We start from the raw sequence: 22,315 nt of genomic DNA on the forward strand, positions 1-22,315 counted from the left end.
GAGTGATAATTCCCAGGTATGCCTCTAAAGAGAAACAGTGCAGCACTAAAGCATAAAGTGATAGACCTCAGTGCATCATGCCAGAAAGAGCCTGAATTGATCCGCTGTGTCCTGATGGGAGTTCGCTGTCAAATGCACGCAGGCAATTTATTACAGAGCTCAGATGTCCTAGTGGTTTTCACGTCAGAATCTCATGTTGATGTAGTCTGCTGCCGAAGTGGCTTTTCCTGCAATCAGATGTTTCAGTATAAAAGTGAAAAGTACTGAACTCCTGTTGTTGCTTAGTTCTTAATATGGACAGTCAGGAGCAAGCAGAACAGCCACAGTCTCAAAGTAAGGCCCACTGTTTACAGCACCAATCTTGGCTTCACACGAGGAGATTCTCAGCCTGCAGCTTGAGCACATGGTTGGATGTTTTTGTTTAGCGAGCAGTAAGACTCTGGAACATTACATCTGGTGTGTGGCAAAGAGAGGGCAATTAGCCCTAGTACCAGCCACTGTATTATACATGCATTCCACCACCATGTCCTAGATTCTAATGAGACTGGCATGAGGGCTACCTAAATGCATCAAAACTGTACATACTGAGCTAAGCCCTGCTCTAGTCTGAGTAGTAGGCCTATGCTATGCTCTCATAGGCTGAGAGAGGTCCCAGGCTCTCTGTGTGACTAGCCTATAGTTGGTTATCAACTTTAAGGAAAAGTGCTTATAAGGCAGTGATTGCAAGGAGAGGTGCCAGGAGGGGATGATGTCAGGCTTTTGTCATGTCACGTATTGAATTGATCATTTCTTGCTGGAATAATGGTGAGGGACAAGGGTTGTCATAGTAATAGAGGCCTACTTGTTGATGTTAAATGTAGCCTAAATTACGAGGGGATAAAACATTGTGATTTGATATATTTATTTTTTTAAGTTGGGTGTACTACTTACTGAGCAATCTCCAGCTATCCTTTTTGGAAAAGAGTGTCCCGACTCGACACATTCCGACAAGCAGCCAGGGTTGAATCATCTTCCACAACTCCACAGTAATCACATTTCCTGTTAAGTGTTGAAAGGAAGTGTGGACATGTTCTGCCGAACCCGACGCCCTGGCTGCTGCTGCACAGTCATTGTTGGGGAGTGAAACATGACCTACATTAACCCACGTAACAGCTCGGGCAGACTCCATTTTATATGGATTAAAGCTCAGGCCTTGTAAGCATTTCATATGAGGTTAAGCTGTCTTTTATTTGAGTGTCTTGCATGGATTTCAATTGGAATCGACTTCAGTTCGCTGATGCTTTGGCTGTTGCGTTGTCATCATCAGGGAGCGAGAGATATATGACCCTATATTAACCCTAGCATCACAGCTCTGAAGCTCTAACATACAGACCTAATCATTTACATTTCCTTTCATTGCACTTGCATTTGAATGTCTTGCATGAAACTGCAAAAGTTATAGAAGTTATTTAGAAATGTATTTTTTTCCTCCCTGTTACTTTTTTTGAGATGAGGTCCATGAAATCGCTATGACAACCTCTCGCTCACTATTTTGCATGAAGTTTTATGCAAATTGGATCAAATGAAACTTTTTAGCTGAAAACCAACCATTTAGGGTGCTGTATCCAAATATAATTTCCTCTTCTCCCTCCAGGTTGGGTGTTTTGGCTAACCCTGATGCTGTTGTGTCCTCTCCGGTACCTCAGTTGTCCATACCCATCAACAGTCATTTTCAGATAGTGCGACGTAAGTGAACGTATGGTTTCTCTAAGTTATCCTTTGAGACTAAATTCCATGCACTTTGTAATGCAGCCTAAGTAAATGATTTGGAAATTAACTTCCAACAGGCTAGTTTTCAGAGATTTTTTTTTTAATATGAAATTGTTGCGCTTCCAGTTACGAAACAGTTATTTGTGATGCAGAGCCCCTCTCCTCAAAATCCTGCAGGCATTTCACTTCACATTCCTTAACTCCTTACCATGGGAGCAGTATTTACTCAAGGTTATTGCTTGTCGTAGTATGCAACAAGTTCAAGGTGCTTTCTTTTCTCTTGCTAGACAGCATTTAAAAGTCAACAGCTAGTAGCAAGAGCCTATTGGAACCTTCTCACGACATCATTTCACCCCCCACCTCTTTTTAACCGCTTTATTTCAGAGGCCGAAGAAGCGCTGTTCATTGACTTACCATTAAAAAGTAAGACTTTTCTCCTCATACTTCCATTTTTTAAATGTGCATCCGTCTTGATAGGAATTGTTTCTAATGGCGATTTACTGTAAACAATGGATTAGGTCGTTGTTTCTACCTTTTATAATATGAGCTTATGTGCAATACCAGTGTTGTGGCAACAATACTACAATAAAAACATTTCAGTCGGTTGTTACAGCACTCTACATCCAATTTGGCTACATTTTTAGAGCATGCAATGCCCTGAGCTCCATGTCTGGATGTGTCTGCAGCTTTATTTGGTTGCAAAAGTTGGTCATGAGTTGCCTATGGCAATGGGGCAATCTGCACTTGGTTGAAGTGGGTCACTGTTTCCAAATCACTGTTTACCTAATTTTGTACATAGTGGGTAGACATGCATGTAGACGTGGGTATTGTCTCCATGGTTGTGGTGAGTGAGTCAATGGTATATTTGTGGCGAATGTAACTCATTTATCCATGTGTTGTCTGCATGTCACTCCTGCCCGTGTCACACACTATGTCCAGCAATAATTGCCCCTTGGGAATAAAGTGTTATGAATTGAATGGGTCTGTGGTGGCCATAAGGTGAGTCAATGGTGAATGTGTGTTTTGTTTGAATGAATCTGTCTTTCTCCCTGCCCCTCCAGCTTGCATTAGGATTTGTGTCAGAGGGGAGAAAGCCCCAGAGCTGGTGCTGGAGTTACAGGACGATGAGCGCAGCCAGTCTTTCTTCTCCCAGGTGAAGAGAGCCAAGCAGCAAGGTGAGCCAGTCTCTCTTTCTCTCTTCTCTCTCACACTGCTCAACACTGCCGAACCGGACTGACGTCCCTACTCCCTTGGGCATGTATTATTCACTTGCACTGCTTCAGGTTACTGATATATCTCTACATTCTCTTCTCTCACGTCGAACCCATGCCTGCCTGTGACAGATATGTTTAAGGTCAAATGCACCTCTAAAGGTGGTAGTGGCAGCCACCGAAATGCAACCAGAGTATCTAGTAGTACCCACGTTCTTTGGTGTTGTGTTATGTTACGATTGCCACATTTGATAGTCTCTGGTAGACGTATGTTTTGATTCAGCTATTTCCGGGGGTAATGGGGCCACTCAATGTGGGTTATCTTTATGGGATTACGCGTATTAAATGATTGGTATTAAATGATTGGTGTCCACGTTCCTCATCTATCACAGCCAAAATATTTAGTGGCTCTTTACTATAGATGCATTGTACATGCATTGTACATGGAAAAATGTTTCACCCCCCCAAAAGTAATTATTAGTTGAAAATACAATACTTTTCTCACTGATTGCTCACTCATTCACAACGCCCAGTCCTGGAATATTGACAAAGATCTATCTGAAAATGGAGTGGCTGCCTTGGGCAATTCTCTGGAATATTCTTCCCTATAGCAAAACAACCAAAGCTTCTGCACATGTGTGGGATTCTTTACTTTCCTGTTCCATCTGCTGCCCCAGCATATCAAACACAAGCAGGACAGACAGGCACTCTCAGTACCGATTGAATGTTATTTTTGCAAACATTGGCCAGGCAGGAGGCAGACAGGCAGTCAAGTTGTAGTGTTATTTTTTTCAGTGTTTAACAGATGTATGTTAGTGGTTAAAACAGAGATCGTTTTTGCCTGCGTCCTTTGTGTGCTACTGCAATATCCTTAGTTACACAGACAGAGAAGGTTGTGGTTGTAGTCTACATCGTAAATTATAAAAATATATTTTTTGAACGTTTTGATTTGTAGGCTACGTCATCATTTCAGTCAAATTGGTTGATAGAAAGGGTTTAGAAGAGGGTCAGTAAAGTATGAAATGTAAAGAGATGGGGATGTCTGCCTAAAGTAACACGTGCAGAATGTGATTTGGTTCTTTAGCTCTGGGGAAGAGTCTACCAAGGGGGCAGAAAGGGGCAGTTGCCTTTGGTCACGCAGCCTTAGCCATTATAAATGCAGGTTCTGGATCAGTTTGGCTAGATGGGGGATAGTAACTATTCAATATGACAACCCGCCCTTCAAGTTTAGAACAGTTCCTGTCCGTGTCAATGGTTGGCATCGCTGGTTAATAATTGAGAAAGCCCACTGTAATGAGATCACACTGTTACATCGTCCCAAATGGCTTCTTATTCCCTATATAGTGCACTGCTTTTGACTAAGGCCCATAGGCTGCACTATATAGGGAGTAAGGGTCCCGTTTGGGACGCAGTCTCACAGTGAGCTTGTAAAAATATAGCAACACAGCCTCTTACATCAACCAGCTCCTTCCTAGATCCTAGATACCACCCAAACTGCCTACGCGCTGTCTCTCCTACTGTCCCAAGTGGCACCCTATTCCGTGCACAAATTTTGACCAGTGGCAATTTGGATCCCCATTAGCTTTTGCAGAAGCAGCAACTACTCTTGCTGTCCACAGAACATGGAAGGTAACAAAACACTGATACACTGATAGACAAGGAAAGTCACAGAAATTAACCTCAAATTACCCCTTTTTTTCCCCCAATTTCGTGGTATCCAATTGTCCCATCACTGCAACTCCCGTACGGACTCGGGAGTGGTGAAGGTCGAGAGCCGTGCATCCTACGAAACATGACCCAGCCAAACCACACTGTTTCTTGACACAATGCCCGCTGAACCCGGAAGCCAGCCGCACCAATGTGTTGGAGGAAACACCGTACACCTGGCGACCGTGTCAGCGTGCATGCGCCCGCCCCGCCACAGGAGTCGTTAGAGCGCGATGGGACAAGTACATTCCGGCCAGCCAAACCCTCCCCTAACCCGGACGACGCTGGGCCAATTGTGCGCCGCCCCATGGGTCTCCCGGTCACGGCCGGCTGCAACAGAGCCTGGACTCAAACCAGGATCTCTAGTGGCACAGCTAGCACTGCGAGGTGGTGCCTTAGACCACTGCACCACTCGGGAGGCTAATAATTTTTTTTAAAGGTAATTGTTCTGTTTGCTTGAGTAATTGGAAGGGAGTTCCATGCGGTCATAGCTCTGTATAAAACTGTGCGTTTCTGTGAATTCAATTTGGACTTGGACTGTGAAGAGACTCCTGGTTGCATGTCTTATGTATTGGTATCTGAGATGAATGTTATTTGATTTTGCAGACAATCTGGAATTTGTCACAGTAACATTTCTCATGTTGTTATTAGTTCTTTATGTGCAGTTAAGGGCAAGGCGTTCTGCTCTGTTTTGAGCTAGCTGCAGCGTTGCTTAGTTTTTCGATGCAGCACTTGACCATGCTACTGGACAGTAATCAAGATGGGACAAGACCAGCGCCTGAACAACTAATACAGTTGATTTTTGTGTCAAAACGCAGAGCATCTTTTTATAACAGACACCCCTAATGGGGTCTTAGTCAATGTAAGCAATGTTCCCATGCTCTCTGGCAGCTTTCATAGCTGGGATAAGTTATTTCCGCCTCTGGTGCACAGCTTCAGAGAAGTCCTGTTTGAGGGAGATGTTGGTTCCTCTCAAGATCTTGGCTCTCTCCAGAACAGCCATCTTGTCTTTAAACCCAGACCTGACTGCCCTTAACCAACACAAAAATATCCTGTGGCGTTCTGCATTAGCATCGAACTGCCCCCGCGATATGCAACTTTTTAGGGAAGTTAGAAACCAATACACACAGGCAGTTAGAAATGCCAAGGCTAGCTTTTTCAAACAGAAATTCGCTTCGTGCAACTCCAACTCTAAAAAGTTCTGGGACATTGTAAAGTCCATGGAGAATAAGAACACCTCCTCCCAACTGCCCACTGCACTGAGGATAGGAAACTCTGTCACCACCGATAAGCCCACTATAATTGAGAATTTCAATAAGCATTTTTCTACGGCTGGCCATGCTTTCCACCTAACTACCCCTACTGCATTCAACAGCACTGCACCCCCCACAGCTACTCGCCCAAGCCTCCCCCATTTCTCCTTCTCCCAAATCCATTCAGCTGATGTTCTGAAAGAGCTGCAAAATCTGGACCCCTACAAATCAGCTGGGCTTGACAATCTGGACCCTTTCTTTCTAAAATTATCTGCCGAAATTATTGCAACCCCTATTACTAGCCTGTTCAACCTCTCTTTCGTGTCGTCTGAGATTCCCATAGATTGGAAAGCAGCTGCTGTCATCCCCCTCTTCAAAGGAGGTGACACTCTTGACCCAAATTGCTACAGACCTATATCCATCCTACCCTGCCTTTCTAAGGTCTTCGAAAGCCAAGTCAACAAACAGATTACCGACCATTTCGAATCCCACCGCACCCTCTCCGCTATGCAATCTGGTTTCAGAGCTGGTCATGGGTGCACCTCAGCCACGCTCAAGGTCCTAAACGACATCGTAACTGCCATCGATAAGAAACAATACTGTGCTGCCGTATTCATTGACCTGGCCAAAGCTTTTGACTCTGTTAATCACCACATCCTCATCGGCAGACTCAGTAGCCTTGGTTTCTCAAACGATTGCGTCGCCTGGTTCACCAACTACTTCTCTGACAGAGTTCAGTGTGTCAAATCGGAGGGCCTACTGTCTGGACCTCTGGCAGTCTCTATGGGGGTACCACAGGGTTCAATTCTTGGGCCAACTCTTTTCTCTGTATACATAAATGATGTCGCTCTTGCTGCTGGTGAATCTCTGATCCACCTCTACGCAGACGACACCATTCTGTACACTTCTGGCCCTTCTTTGGACACTGTGTTAACAACCCTCCAGACGAGCTTCAATGCCATTCAACTCTCCTTCCGTGGTCTCCAACTGCTCCTAAACACAAGTAAAACTAAATGCATGCTCTTCAACCGATCGCTGCCTGCACCTGCCCGCCTGTCCAGCATCACTTCTCTGGACGGTTCTAACTTAGAATTTGTGGACAACTACAAATACCTAGGTGTCTGGTTAGACTGTAAACTCTCCTTCCAGACTCACATCAATCATCTCCAATGCAAAGTGAAATCTCGAATTGGCTTCCTATTTCGCAACAAAGCATCCTTCACTCATGCTGCCAAACATACCCTCGTAAAACTGACCATCCTACCAATCCTCGACTTCGGCGATGTCATTTACAAAATAGCTTCCAATACCCTACTCAACAAGCTGGATGCAGTCTATCACAGTGCCATCCGTTTTGTCACCAAAGCCCCATATACTACCCACCACTGCGACCTGTACGCTCTCGTTGGCTGGCCTTCGCTTCATAATCGTCGCCAAACACATTGGCTCCAGGTCATCTACAAGACCCTGCTAGGTAAAGTCCCCCTTATCTCCGCTCACTGGTCACCATAGCAGCACCCACCTGTAGCACGCGCTCCAGCAGGTATATCTCTCTGGTCACCCCTAAAGCCAACTCCTCCTTTGGTCGTCTCTCCTTCCAGTTCTCTGCTGCCAATGACTGGAACGAACTACAAAAATCTCTGAAACTGGAAACACTTATCTCCCTCACTAGCTTTAAGCACCAGCTGTCAGAGCAGCTCACAGATCACTGCACCTGTACATAGCCCATCTATAATTTAGCCCAAACTACTACCCCTTCCCCTACTGTATTTATTTATTTTATTTATTTTGCTCCTTTGCACCATATTATTTATATTTTATCTCTGAACTTTCTTCAAACTACAAATCTACCATTCCAGTGTTTTTCTTGCTATACTTTATTTACTTTTCCACCATGGCATTTTTTTTGCCTTTACCTCCCTTATCTCACATCATTTGCTCACATTGTATATAGTCTTATTTTTTTTATTTTTCTACTGCATCATTGATTGTATGTTGTTTTACTCCATGTGTAACTTTGTGTTTTTGTATGTTGTCGAACTGCTTTGCTTTATCTTTGCCAGGTCGCAATTGTAAATGAGAACTTGTTCTCAACTTGCCTACCTGGTTAAATAAAGGTGAAATACATTTTTTTTTTTAAAAACCTCAGGAACTTGACCACTATTGGCTGGTTAGATGTTTTCCAGACCTGCAAGCGCGCTCCACTTTAATCTTCGTATGATCCATCTGCAGCTTTTCACTGAGCATTTTTCTTCATACGGCCCAGTTCTCATACGAAGACTGCCATCCACAACGATCTTATTCCTCCTGGATTGTCCCTCTAGATAGTCTGTTTTCCCAGTCATTGTAATAATGATTCACAGAAACTGCTGATGTCCGCTTGAGATGGTCAATAGAAACAAGATGGCAAATTTCATAGAAAAATGGTTTAGATCCTTTTGAAGGGAGTAGTGATATTGCTATTGCAATTCTCCTTAGATCCACTAAAAACTATATTTACTGTACTCTGAGGTCATTCTTGGAACTATACACATTTGAAAGACTGCAATTCTTGGTACTATGTACTATGCAGGTTGCAACTTGTACAGAAATGCTGTCTTATGTAACTCAGAACATTTATCTCTTAAGTGATCCAGCGCTGCTGTCAAACCCAAGGTTCTCATTTAATTTTTTATTTTTTTTCCTCCAGTGGAGTCCAAAAGCACGCAAATCAAAGTGATGGATCCCATCGTGCCGGCTCCCATAATGTCGTCTCCTCACAAAGTTTCTGCCCCAGTCCCACCCATCCCTCCACAAAGAGGGATCCACAAAGCTGTCAACTCTCATACCAAGCCCATCGGCGTACCGCCACCGCCTCCCAACCTCAACAATAGCTCTTCAGCTAACCAGACCTGCACAGGTATGGATACATGGATAATATAGTTCAAATTGAATGCATTTTTATAGCGCTTTTCCAGCTGCTCAAAGCGCTTGACATTGTATAGGGTAAACTCACCTTGTCAGTTTATGTCTAGCACCCACCTGGGTGATGGTGCTGCAGCCATTTTACATCAGCACACAATACAGCGAAGAGGTCAGGAGTGAATCAGTACTTGTTGAATGTCACAGGGTTTCTCACATCTGAATCTTTCCATCTCAGCAGATAGACAGGACACAGCTCTATCCCTGGCCACGGACTTTGGCTTTGAGGACAATTTCAACCACTCCCTCAAAGTGGAGGAGAAGAAGAACCAGCAGAATCGCATTGTGCCCCCCCGGGAAGCCCCCCCAGTTCCCCCTCTACCTCCACGTAAAGGCTCGTACACTCCCTCCAATCCTCTCCCCCCCGCTCCCATCCCCACCTCCAAAGACCGAGCCTCGTCCGTACAGGCTAAAGATGCTGCCTTCGTCACGCCTGCCAAAACCGAGTGAGTGGTACCAGTAGGACCGTCCCATAGTATGCCCATCCTGTTGGAGATATTTTTTCCCCTACAGAACTGTATTTGGATTCTATTGGTGTCAGATGGCCTCTATTTATTTCTAGAGGGCCTAGATCAGTGGTCACCAACCTTTTTGAGTCAAGATCACTTTCTGATTCCAAAATAAACGTCACTTAAAAAACATAAGTGTATGCAACATTAACCTATTAAAAACCGTTCTGTAGCAATAATGTTTGCGCTATAGGCCCAATACATTATCACTGCATGTTGGCTATACTTGAAAAAGACAAGCCGTTAATGAAAACACAAGCTTATGGAAACATTTTGATATACTCATTAATTGCAGCTGCAGTGCTGGTTGTAGCGTGAGTGGAAGTAAGCAGAATAGCTTATAAAAAGTGTTGAACAAAGTGTTTAAAGCACTGAATAACTTATACATGAACGTATGCCAAGTTCTGCCTTCAGACACATGAAATGGTTCAAAATGGGAACACTTTACCTTCCTGGCCCTAAGGCTGCTGAATCAAGTGCACCTTCCGCCAACTGTGCTAAACAAAAAAATAGGAACACAAGGCTTTATCGTTGGCTTTTCTATAGAAATGTTTGGTGATCGCCTACGAATGCCTTGGAGATCTCTCGATCGATCTGTTGGTGACCACTGGCCTAGTTGTTGATGTGTAGGCTCTACATCCTGCTTGTGAAATAATGATGTGGAAATACTGTGGCGATGACTTAGCTCATCTGATCTTGCAGTCTTAGGACTGCAGTGGACCGGCCCACCTCGTGGAACGACAGCCCCACCACCAACAGCATGCGGAATGCCATGTTCTCCACTCAGGCCGGCCAGAGAGAGTACCTCATCAAACACCGCCTGGGCAAGAAGGAGAAGGAGTATGTGGACATCAAGGACTTCAGGTGAGTACCCGTTGGTTTGTGGGTGTGTGTGTGTGACCGACTTGGTTCGAACCCGGGTCTCCTGTGTGCCACAAGCGAAACACTAGGCATTACCTTGGAGAGCTAATCTGAGTATTCGGTCTCGGTAAGGTAACGTCACACACGCGTGATTCATTGAGCCAGCTCCATTATATGTGCTCCCCTGCAGTAGCCAGTTGTGATTCTGGACAGAACATTGAGGAGATCGATTGAAAGTGGATTATAGCAGCATCACCCTTTTAAATTCCATTCTGGTGAGATTAAATCAAATGCACCTATTTAGTTATTATACATTTTTCTGGAGGCTGTAGTGGGCAGGATCCTGCATTGAATGAAAAAGTACCGTCACTCACTGAGCCATTGTCCCCATTCTTACCTGCAACCCTTATCAGCCTACACCCAAGCACTAAACTCACTTGTGTGTCTGTCCACTTAATCATGTGAATGTCTATATAAGACTGTTGTGTGTGTTTCAGATTGTTTACCGGAACGTGGAATGTGAACGGCCAGTCCCCAGACAGCTGTCTAGACCCCTGGCTGTGTTGTAACCAAGAACCTCCTGACGTATACGCTCTGGGGTCAGTGACATGTCTATCTGAGTATCCAATGTCTTCTACACAGAATGTATGAGTGAATGAACCTGTTGTATTCATCAGTGCACACCGTTGCAAAATGTTTTGCTACGGAAACAAGCAACAAGCTTTTCTTATCGGACAACCTCAGGTATTCCCTCCCTGCTTCAGTCCGTTTTCTTCCGTTTGGGGCCTAGCGAATACAACCCAGAATTGTGCAAATAACATACTTTTCGGAAACGGATCCTCTGAATGCCACATCATTAATGATGGATGGACTTAGTTATAACCTAAATTTCATTACATACTCTTAAGTGTTTTTGTGCACTTTCCCATGCATGAGTGCTGATTGCACTTTCCTAAGCATTGAAACACTGACTTCCCTGTGCATTCTGGGTGCTGTAGTTTCCAGGAGCTGGACCTGAGCACAGAGGCCTTCTTCTATCTGGACTCCTCGAAGGAGCAGCTGTGGGTGGAGGCTGTGGAGAGAAGTCTTCACCCCAAAGCCAAGTACAAAAGGGTGAGTTAGTGACAGGTCTCTTCTCATCTTTAGTGTTAAACAGGAATGGTTCGATCAACTAAACTAAAAATAAACTGTTTCCTAGAATATTACATTCTTGTAATTACGTAAAATAATTACCGTAATCACACACTTATCAATAGCAGCAGATGCCTTTATCAACATATTTTGTTCATACACAAATAGACGTAATATTATTTGGATATGAATGTCGTCCACTATGGATGCTTTTGTCCCCGCAGGTGCGCACCATCCGACTAGTGGGCATGATGCTGGTGGTGTATGTCAACAAGGTGCACAAGAATCACATCAAAGAAGTGGCTGCTGAGCAAGTGGGAACTGGCATCATGGGAAAAATGGTACGAATGAGTCAAGTCAACTAAGAGGAAGTGTTTGTGTTCTCGTATTTCTCCAATCAACTTTATAACTTTATACCATTTTATAGGTACGTATTCAGAACATAGACACTGTATTTGTGCGCAAATGTAAATTAACAGATATTTTAATGCAATATGAAATACACTGAACAAAAATATAAGCGCAATATGTAAAGTGTTGGTCTCATGTTTCATGAGCTGAAATAAAAGATCCCAGAAATGTTCCATACGCACAAAAAGCTTATTTTGCTCAAATTTTACGCACAAATGTGTTTACCATCCCTGTTAGTGAGCATTTTTCCTTTGCCAAGATAATCCATCCACCTGATAGGTGTGGCATATCAAGAAGCTGATTAAACATCATGATCATTACACAGGTGCACCTTGTGCTGGGGACAATTAAAGGCCACTCTAAAATGTGCAGTTTTGTCACCACACAACGCCATAGATGTCTTAAGTTTTGATGGGCTGAGCGTTTGTTGCGGGACACTACTGAACAAACAAATCAGTCAATCAACATCCAATGCTTTCTTTTCCCATTAGGGGAACAAGGGAGGCGTGGCGGTGCGCTTTGTGTTCCACAACACCAGCTTCTGCTTTGTCAACTCCCACCTGGCGGCCCACGTCGAGGACTTTGAGAGGAGGAACCAGGACTACAAAGACATCTGTGCCCGCATGAGCTTCCACCTGCTAGACCACCCTCCCCTCACCATCGTCAAACACGAGTCAGTCCCTTACAAGACCCATACTGTAGAGTCATAGGCATTGATCCAATGCCCACACTAGCATGCCACTTAGTGTAAAGCATTGGGCAATGCATTGGGCATGTGTTCTCAATAATAGTATTTCAAGATCTAAGGGACTTACAGTAGTCGTCATTGCCCATAATACATGTAATTCTTTGAAATAGTACTTACGAAGTGCCGTGGTGATTGTTATTGAATACCCAATAAACAATTCTCAGGTAAAAATAATGTAATTCAACATAATTTCAAAGTAAATAGTGGACTGTAAAATAGTGTAACCATGTCACAGATTTACTTTCGTAGAGTTTTATGTTATGTGTAAACTTATGGCATTACAGTAAGACTTTACATGGTGTTGTGTTACAATGCATAACTCTTCATCCATTCTGTGGTCCAGTGTAGTGATCTGGGTAGGAGATCTGAACTACCGGTTGTTTGTGTACGATGCAGCCGAGGTCAAACAGCTCATCTCCCACAACAAACTAAGGAAGCTGCAGGAGTATGACCAGGTGAGAATATTTACACACACACACACACACACACGCAATGGGTTTTTACAACTTGTTTATGCAAACAACCTAAAGTTTAAGGTTCAGCGCTGTCATAAATTGTTGAAATTGAATAAAACAATACTGCACATCAATCATGTTGTCATTTAAAGTTCTGCACTGTGACAAATCAGTTACAAAAACAAAACAATAAACAGCAACTTCAACAATAAGAGTGACACTAAATAAAAGTAACTATTTTTTGAGTGGAGTTAGGACTTCTGTATTCTGCAATAACTTTGGTGGAATCCCTCCTTGTTCCCTTTTTCTCTCTGGTTGTTTATGAGGGTTATAAATACAGGAGTTCCTCTGTCTGTCTCTGAATAACCTTTGTTGTTGGTATATTTCCCCTCCTTCCTCTGTGTGAAGCTGAATATCCAGAGACAGACCAGGCAAGCCTTCACAGACTTCATTGAGGGAGAGATCAATTTCATGCCCACATATAAGTATGATGCCAAGACGGACCGTTGGGACTCTAGGTAAATGTACCACTGATCCTGATTCCTTTCCCGTCAAGTACGGACTTACAGTATATAATACCCAGAGAGGTTAGTATTTTGAGCTGTAAATTATTACTCCCCCACCCAACAGAGTGCAAAGGAAATACCCTGTGTAGGATAGTCCTCATATTCCATAGCACCTTGATTATTCATGTTTATGTACCTAGTTAGGTCAAATCTGAAAAGCCACCTTTCCAAACATTCTGTCCCAGTAATGAAATGAGTCCTTACTCAAATATAAACAGCTGTTTGAGGCAATGTTTTTCCAGTATTGAATGGGCATGGTAGGCCCCCCTAACTAGCTTTTTCCCCTCCTGCCTAAAATCATTTGAAGAGACCCAGGAGGTTGCTTTGGGGGCCTTTGTTATGTACCTGGAAAACAATCTAAGGTATCTAGGGAGACACTGGGTTGTGTGGCATGCAACTGAACATGTTTGGAAAACATTTCAGCGGAAAGCGAAAATTACTGTTTCCTATTGGACGAGTCCACGTTGTCCATCACTGTTTCAATCCGCTGTCTTTCATTTAGTGCCCAAATGAACACGATCCTTGTGTGAGGTTAGCTGACCTTGTGCCTCTAACCACTGTCTCTCTGTCTGGGGCTCTCCTGCAGTGGTAAGTGTCGTGTCCCGGCGTGGTGCGACCGGATCCTGTGGAGGGGTAGTGACGTTAAGCAGCTCCACTACAGGAGCCACATGGAACTGAAGACCAGTGACCACAAGCCCGTCAGCTCCCTCTTCAGCGTAGGGGTAAGGATCATGGAGCCACTCACTCACTTCATTGTCTGTCAGCGTCTGGAAATCACATCTGACTGATTGAGGTCGAGGCAGTCAATGGAGACCTCACATTCACAATAAACACATATCTGCTAAGCTGAAGGAGTCCATTAAGTAAAATAGACATAAAAACCTTTAACATACTATACAGCTTATTAAGAATGATAATATAAATACATATAAATTGGCTTAATGTGTTTATTCTCGAATAGCGTGCTTGGTTATGCTATAATGAATGAATCGGTGTTGATGGAAAATGAATCTGTGTGTAACAGGTGAAGGTGGTGAACGAGGCGCGCCACAAGAAGGTCTTTGAGGAGATTGTGCGCATGATGGACAGGATGGAGAACGAATTCCTCCCGTCTCTGTCACTGACCCACAGAGAGGTGAGTAGACAGAACATGCACACGTGAAGAGCCATGACTCTCATCGTATTGATTTCCTGTCCAGCATGTCCTCCCCATGTTGATTCAGATCAATAATTCTCTGTTTTTGTCAGTAAGCAAGGTACATGGTCGTTTTGAATTGAATCAGGGACTTGTGACAGGCAATATTTTGGTCTGAATTTAAATCACAAAGAAAATTGATATAAGCCTGCCAAGATGCTTGAGTTACTTTGCACAGGTAGAATGGTATGGGCATCTATTTGTATTTTAAACTATCTACTTTGCATAGGTCAATCAAATATTATTGCACTCCGGCTTACTGCGTGTCTGTCCTCCTCTCAACTTCTTTCTCTCTCTCTTCTCCCGTAGTTCACCTTTAAGGACGTCAAGTTCCGCCAGCTTCAGCGGGAGCGTTTTGTGATCTCCAACGACGGGCAGGTCCCCTGTCACTTTGCCTTCATTCCCAAGCTGAACGACTCACAGTACTGCAAGAATTGGCTCCACGCCGAGCCCAGCGAAGGCTTCCTAGAGCCCAGTGAGTCCCCATCACTTTAAGCCATGTCACCTACCTTCCACAGTCAGTCACAGGCCCTGTCTGGTGGGATACTTTCACAATGCATACTTCACTTCTTCCTTGCTGGGATTTCACTGATCTGAGGATCTAAGGATTCACTGATCAATTAGTTGAATAATCTCCTAGAGGAGGGAGAAGGAAGGCCTGTCCAGATACGACCCCTACCCCCTACTCCTTAAATACGCTTTTGACACGTATACAATAAACAATATGTTAAAAGTCCTACCAAGCCTGTAAGAGGGCATGCTGCTACCATATTATTTATAGGCCTACCAATCAAATCTTTTACATAACGTGCCTAGGGTCTAGGGGTTGTTTCGCAACTGGACCGAAGAATGCATTTGTATTGCATCTATACTCTGTCATAACCCATTGTGTGCATGTATCTTTTGTTCTCAGTGTTATCCCTCATCAGTTATAATACCACTAGGGCTTTGTTCTTGAGGCACCAAAAGGAAAGAAAACAGATTGAAACAAGGATTTTGGTCTACCTGGATTTGTTCAATAAGAGAAGCCCATGTCCACTTTCCATTGCAGAATGTTTTCCATCCCATACCCGAATGAAAACTTCCCCTCTTTGTCTCTCCCTACCAGACGAAACTTTAGAGATCTTCCTGGATGTGTATGTGAGCAAGGACTCGGTGACGCTGCTCAACTCAGGAGAGGACGCCATCGAGGACATTCTGGTGCTGCATCTGGACCGAGGAAAGGACTACTTCATCACCATCTCAGGCAACTACCTGCCCAGCTGCTTCGGTACCTCACTGGAGACCCTGTGCCGCATGAAGAAGCCCATCCGGGAGATCCCCATCACCAAGCTCATCGACCTGGTGAGTGGGACTAGTTAACGTGAAGTTACTGTAGCAACCAGGAAGGAATACTTTCAAAGTAGGTTAGGAGTGATGTATATATTGTTCCGTATTGAAGAAATGTTTGTTAAATTATATACACACACAGTACCAGTCAAATGTAATATGACACTTTTTTGGATACTACAGGATTCCATATGTGTTATTTCATAGTTTTGATGTCCTCACTATTATTCTACAATGTAGAAAATAGTAAAAATAAAGAAGAACCCTTGAATGAGTAGGTGTGTCCAAACTTTTGACTGGTACTGTGTATATTTTTAAATGTTATTTTTTGTTTTACCTTTATTTAACTAGCAAAGTCAGTTAAGAACAAATTCTTATTTACAATGGTGGCCTACCGAAAGTCAAAAGGCCTCCTGCGGGGACTGGGGCTGGGATTGAAAATATAGGACAAAACACACATCACGAAGAGAGACAACACTACATAAAGAGAGACCTAAGATGACAACACAGCATAAATATAGTATTCATTGCCAGGTTAGGTGAACAGTCAATGCAACAGCTTATTTTTTGTATATACAGTACTTCAGTCTGTGAAGGAACTGAAGGCAGCAATGGCAGGTAGTTGTTTTTCTCCATGACACTTTTGGCAAAGAGATTCTGCTAAAGTTGGTTTCCCTAACCCTAAACCATCTAAACGGTTAAGACATGAAAAGCAGCCAACACTGAAGCAGGCCTCAAAGGTTGGTGTTGAAGAGCCCCTCCTTATTTTTTCAAAAAGCCTGTTCAGAAAGTGATATCTGGCAGGGACACGTGAAGGCCTGTTTGTCCACTCCTTTAAGGGATTGTAAGAGTCTCCACTAGGGCTGTTGCGGTGACGTATTACCGCCATACCGGTGGTCATGAAGGCAGTCAAATTCCACGTGACCGTTTAGTCACGGTAATTAGGCTTCTCCAATCTCTGATGCTGCTGATGGTCATAAGTAGCCTACCAAACCTGCTAACTGACTGGTACTCCGCACTCTATTGTCCCTCTAATCACTCTGACAATTCAAATGTAATCGAAAATTTCATCAAACACTTCATGAGAGCTCATGTTGCGCAACATTTCTATTGGCTATGCAATTGCACGAGAAAACAGTGATGGCCTCTACTAAAAAGAGGAGAATCCCATCAGCTTTCAGTAGGCTAGGCCTACTATATTTATTTCTCAACTTTCATAATATTAAGCACATTGCTTATCTTTACAACAGGAGTATAGCGTACCTAGCTGGCATGAAAATGAACCACGGGAAAAGCGTCCTAATTTCGCTATTTAAGTGCATAGATGACATGTATTTTTTCACACTGACCCTATTTCAAGACAGGTGCATGATAATGGTCCATTCTAAATCAAAACAAATTTCACACATATTATTTAGTATATGTAAAGACAAGATTCAATTAAGAATAGTCTGATGGGTGACAATATTAGCCTGAATTATATATTATCACTTGTGAATGATGCCCAGCATAAGAAACAATGCCTTTAAAAAAAAACTAAAAAAAAACCTTTTTCTAATCATAGTCGAACACATCATGTAAACTAGCCCATAGTTTATATGTTTTGATAAGGTTTGTATCACAACTAAAGTCGCCAAATAACTTCTTAAAATGAAGCCCATTAATCCACTTTACAAGGGGTGTAGAGCCTAACTGGCATACATAAGCAGCGCGTGAGTTTCAAGTTTGGGGAAGATCATTTATAATAAAAGCATTACATGCATAATCACAATTGCGGTCACTTTTAATAATGGTGTTTTCCCGCTAATAAAACATTTGCACTTATAGCCTACTGCAATGTGCACATTGCTGCGCTTATAATGTGAAGAAATAGCCTAATTTATCAACGTTTTAAGCTAAATGTTCTGCTCTGTTTCGTCAGCCACATTGCGAGAAAAAGGGTTTTGGATATTAGTGGTTGTATTAATTTGGGATCTATCGCATCCCACAACTTTCCCAGACTGTTTTGGAATATTTATTTCTCGCACAGAATATAATAGGTTGACTTTTGTACTATGGGGGATAGTAGATTGACATAGGCTAGTGCTTTTGCTGTTCGGTAGGTCTACTCATCTTGTTTGCTGATGAAAAGTAAATGTGGACAGTTCTTCCAATATCTTTTAATATGTATCTCGGAATCGGATAAGGACGCGCGCAGTTGCATCCCAGATGTCTGTCTTCACTTGTAACCTGTGAGAAAGACCCGATCACGTGATGGAGAGCCATGTGAGTAAGAGGTGCTTCAGGGCGCACAGGACTCCGGGAGAAGGGCACAACACAGCACTCCGGGCCAAGGGCACAACGGCCACTGGCCGCAAAAAGAATTGATTTTTTTAGGGTACATTACGGCCACACAAAGGGGAGGCCGCTGTGAAATTCAAGGCATTATCAAGTGCTTGTCAAATTGTGAATGAGATACTGATGAAGTGTGTACAGCCTGCACAAAAAAACAAAGCAGAGTTCATGCCTTTCAAGCAACTTTTTTCAAATCATCATTAGTCTCATCATGCAACCTTACAATGTATTAAAAATAAAAACATATAGCCCAACGTTTGTAGAACAACTAAAGTTACATTAATAACTCTAAATGAAGCATATAGGAGTACCTATTTCTTTGTTAACCGCTCAACACAGAATAGCCCCACACCCTCAAATCGTTTCTATTTTATTCCGCTTTGTTCAATTGTATTCTTCATAATATAAAATAATGCCATGGAATTCTAAGCAAATCTGGTCTACTAAATGAACTAGGGTAGCCCAAATCCATTTGGCATAGCCAGATCAGGACCTAACATAAAGACAAAATTTCGTGACCGCCACAGCCCTAATCTCCACAGTCTGTCGAGTGCAGCGAGAATGTTTCAACCCGTGCCATTGTTTAGAATCTCCAAGGGAATAAGGAAGTGGAACATGATGTGTACAAATGTCAGAAGGGCTTTCCTGAAATGTTGGGATCATTGACTAAGTCTAGGCTAGTCATATACCCTGGTCTACTTTACATTACAAATAGCCTGTCCATGCATTTCTATCTATATCCACCTTGGCCGCTAGTGTTATATTAGTATGCTATGTTTATATGATCCATTGCATTGCAAATGATCTCTTCCTTCCACTGTTACTTTTCTACTGTCATTCTTTGCATGGGTACTTTTGGGTGGAATCATTCATTTTTAAAGGTGCAATCTGTAATGCCCTGTAATGCTCAAGGAATCAATGCTCAAACAAAAACACACACAAAACAAAACTCAATTTAGGCCAATCAGTGCTCGATACACTCTCGAAGACCCTTTCCCCCAATCCTGCCGGCCTAGGACAATACTTAAAAAAACAGACAGTAAACTACAGATTGCACCTTTCAAACAGCATGTCATTATCTTACTTCCTTACTCCTCGTGGGTTACGCTTTATCTCCTATCTACAGTATCTTCTCTGTTCTCTTTCCTCATTGCTTTGATCATTCCCTTCCAACTCTTCACTGCTGTGCTGGTGGCTGCTGGGTGCTCAGGGAGAGGACAGCTACACGGAAAAGGTAAAGTCAACATGGTGTGCCCATTATAGAAATATATAATGATTAGAATCATTCTATTTCTATGGTGTCCCACTGTAACACGGAACCCAAACCGGCTGCGCTCGTGCGCCATCGTGCATAAATCTATTTTGTCCCCCTACACCAAACGCGATCACGACATGCAGGTTAAAATATCAAAACAAACTCTGAACCAATTCCATTAATTTGGGGACAGGTCGAAAAGCATTAAACATTTATGGCAATTTAGCTACTTAGCTTGCACTTGCTAGCTAATTTGACCTATTTAGCTAGCTTGCTGTTGCTAGCTAATTTGTCCTGGGATATAAACATTGAGTTGTTATTTTACCTGAAATGCACAAGGTCTTCTACTCCGACAATTAATCCACACATAAAACGGCCAACCGAATCGTTTCTAGTACTTTCTCCACCTTCCAAGCTTTTTCATCTTTGAACTTATATGGTGATTGGCATCTAAACTTTCATAGTATTACTACGACGACCGGCAACACAGTTTGTCTTTCAATCACCCACATGGGTATAACCAATGAGGTACTTGCTTCTATAAACCAATGAGGAGATGGGAGAGACCGGACTTGCAGCGCGATCTGCGTCAGAAATAGAAAGGACTTCTATTTTAGCCCTTGGCAACGCAGACGCGTGCAAGCAGTGTGGGTGCAATAATTGAATAACATAGATTTCTACATTTATTTTGCAACGCTTGCGCATGCGACGCAAGCGGTGTAGTCAGGGTATAAGGCTAGTCTGTTGCCCCGCTGTTGGTCAGCGAAATAGGCAACCCAGGTTCTAGTCTAGTAATGTTGCTTTCTAGATTTGACATAAAAACACCTTTAGATTAACCAAATATACAGTACCTCATGTTCTGAATTAGGGAAGGACATTGGTTCAGACAAGACCATGATCAAATATTCTGGAATCCAATACTAAAGTCTTAATTTACTACAGCTCTAGACGCAGGGGTTGCATGTCCGTCTTTGCCATAGCAGTACTGTTAGTTAGTGCTGAGCGATTAGTTGAATTGTGGTATTTTTCAGTTTTTAAACAACTAATTGACTGATGTTGGTTCAATTATTTGAATTCCTTTTTTGCTGTGAGCGCAATGTGCAGGTTCTCTAGAGAGAAATCAGATCAAGCCCCAACTGTGTGATATAGTAGGTCGTTGTAGTTTCCAACAGGCCAATATTCTATTTTGTCAGACAGCATAGGCAGCTGCTCTATAGAGATGATCACTTGGAATGAAATAATAACGTCATCAACTAGGCCTAAAACAAATGTAGTATACACAGCTGAAATATTTTTTTGAAGTAATGTGAATAAATTGTGGTTAATAAGTGATAAGCAGTAATGGGCAGTCACTACCATCATGGGACTTTTATTCTCTGTTACAGCATTCAACCCACATAATGCGTATTGCATTTAATGTCTACAAAAATATTTGAAATCGATGTTACTTTTTTAATAATCGACCTAAAGACCTAATCTCTCAGCACTACTAGCTGTGCTAGTCTTCAATCTGAGATATTGGTGGGCCGCATAAGACCGTCATGAAATGTGCATGAGTGCATATTATACGCTTTAAATATTTCAAATTATGCAAGCACTGGTTGAGATTGATAACCCTAAGGCAGTGATAGACCAGAGAGTAGAGCAGGGCGATATGGCCTAAAAATCATATCTAATTTTTTTTCAAACTTTCATGATATACATCTCGATAATTATTATTATTATTATATATATTTTTTAAACATTTTCTCTAAGCTTTGTTGTATAGTTAAAGGTCAAATACACTGCATTTCAAACAGCAATAATGTAATGAATTCAGGGCGTGTGAAATTAGGCTAAAAGCCCCACTGATAATGTAATTATTTATAAAAAATAGTTTAACCTGCTTTTTTGCAAACGTCTCTGATTTGGCTTTCGAGTCTATGAAAATGCCCTTGTTATAAATTTAACCAGAACCATGCATAATGCACATTCACTAATAATGACTAACTTATTGTAGCAGGCATTAGAGAAAATGAACACAGGTCTCAACAACAATCTCTCAAGCACAAACCCACATGCTAGTGAGTAGCCAGCTAATCTTTATATTTCAAGTTTAGCCAACTTGGATATGTTTTGTAGCTAACACGGCAGAACAGTTGAATTGTAATGAAGACTACCTTCTATGCGTCTCCAACTGTTTGAACAGCATGCTAGCCTCTTCACTTTGTTCAGATGTTCAAATCAAGTGACCTATCGTATTTCTCCGAATGATAATGTGGCCAATTCCTAATATAACTGTATTTTATGCTTATTGCACATTTTATAAAAGACTAGACAGCTGAGTCGTTGAGACATATAAAGGATATCGTTAGACAGGTTAACTTCTACTATGACAGTAAAATGTCTCAATGTGTTTGGGTGTCCATATGACCGATTCTGTTGGACCAAACCTCAAATGCAAATAGAGAGGAAGAAGTGATCTCTCAACTTTGTTGGTGTGAGTTTCAGGGGCTTGGGTGTGTGAACAGAGGAAGAGGCGAAGCGAGAGGTTTCGCTCTTGTTAAAATCTGTCCAAAATAAGCCCAATGCGTTTCTATGGGCTTATTTTGGACCTAAGCTTGTCGCCTGCCTTCCCGCCTTTGGGACGACTCCTATTGT

The 22,315-nt window shown here is 42.5% G+C and overlaps 1 protein-coding gene across 8 annotated transcripts in view; it reads left to right on the forward strand.

Moving 5' to 3' along the window:
• The window catches only part of ocrl (OCRL inositol polyphosphate-5-phosphatase), a 35,955-nt gene that overhangs the window by 5,132 nt on the left and 8,508 nt on the right, over positions 1–22,315 (forward strand). For 6 of the 8 annotated variants that reach the window (XM_045723836.1, XM_045723832.1, XM_014211813.1 and 3 more), the window contains 17 exons: positions 1,634–1,725; positions 2,134–2,172; positions 2,811–2,924; positions 8,610–8,819; positions 9,060–9,327; positions 10,093–10,254; positions 10,749–10,850; positions 11,250–11,364; positions 11,607–11,723; positions 12,285–12,466; positions 12,885–12,996; positions 13,405–13,514; positions 14,149–14,284; positions 14,587–14,697; positions 15,067–15,232; positions 15,866–16,101; positions 19,631–19,654. In XM_045723836.1, the coding sequence (XP_045579792.1) occupies positions 8,639–8,819; positions 9,060–9,327; positions 10,093–10,254; positions 10,749–10,850; positions 11,250–11,364; positions 11,607–11,723; positions 12,285–12,466; positions 12,885–12,996; positions 13,405–13,514; positions 14,149–14,284; positions 14,587–14,697; positions 15,067–15,232; positions 15,866–16,101; positions 19,631–19,654 (2,022 nt within the window). In that variant the 5' untranslated portion in view covers positions 1,634–1,725; positions 2,134–2,172; positions 2,811–2,924; positions 8,610–8,638. The remainder of the gene's footprint in view (positions 1–1,633; positions 1,726–2,133; positions 2,173–2,810; positions 2,925–8,609; positions 8,820–9,059; positions 9,328–10,092; positions 10,255–10,748; positions 10,851–11,249; positions 11,365–11,606; positions 11,724–12,284; positions 12,467–12,884; positions 12,997–13,404; positions 13,515–14,148; positions 14,285–14,586; positions 14,698–15,066; positions 15,233–15,865; positions 16,102–19,630; positions 19,655–22,315) is intronic. The other 2 variants (XM_014211815.1, XM_014211816.1) reach the window with 2 other exon arrangements.

The sequence above is a fragment of the Salmo salar genome, chromosome ssa09, assembly GCF_905237065.1.
Source record: "Salmo salar chromosome ssa09, Ssal_v3.1, whole genome shotgun sequence".
Lineage (NCBI taxonomy): Eukaryota > Metazoa > Chordata > Actinopteri > Salmoniformes > Salmonidae > Salmo > Salmo salar.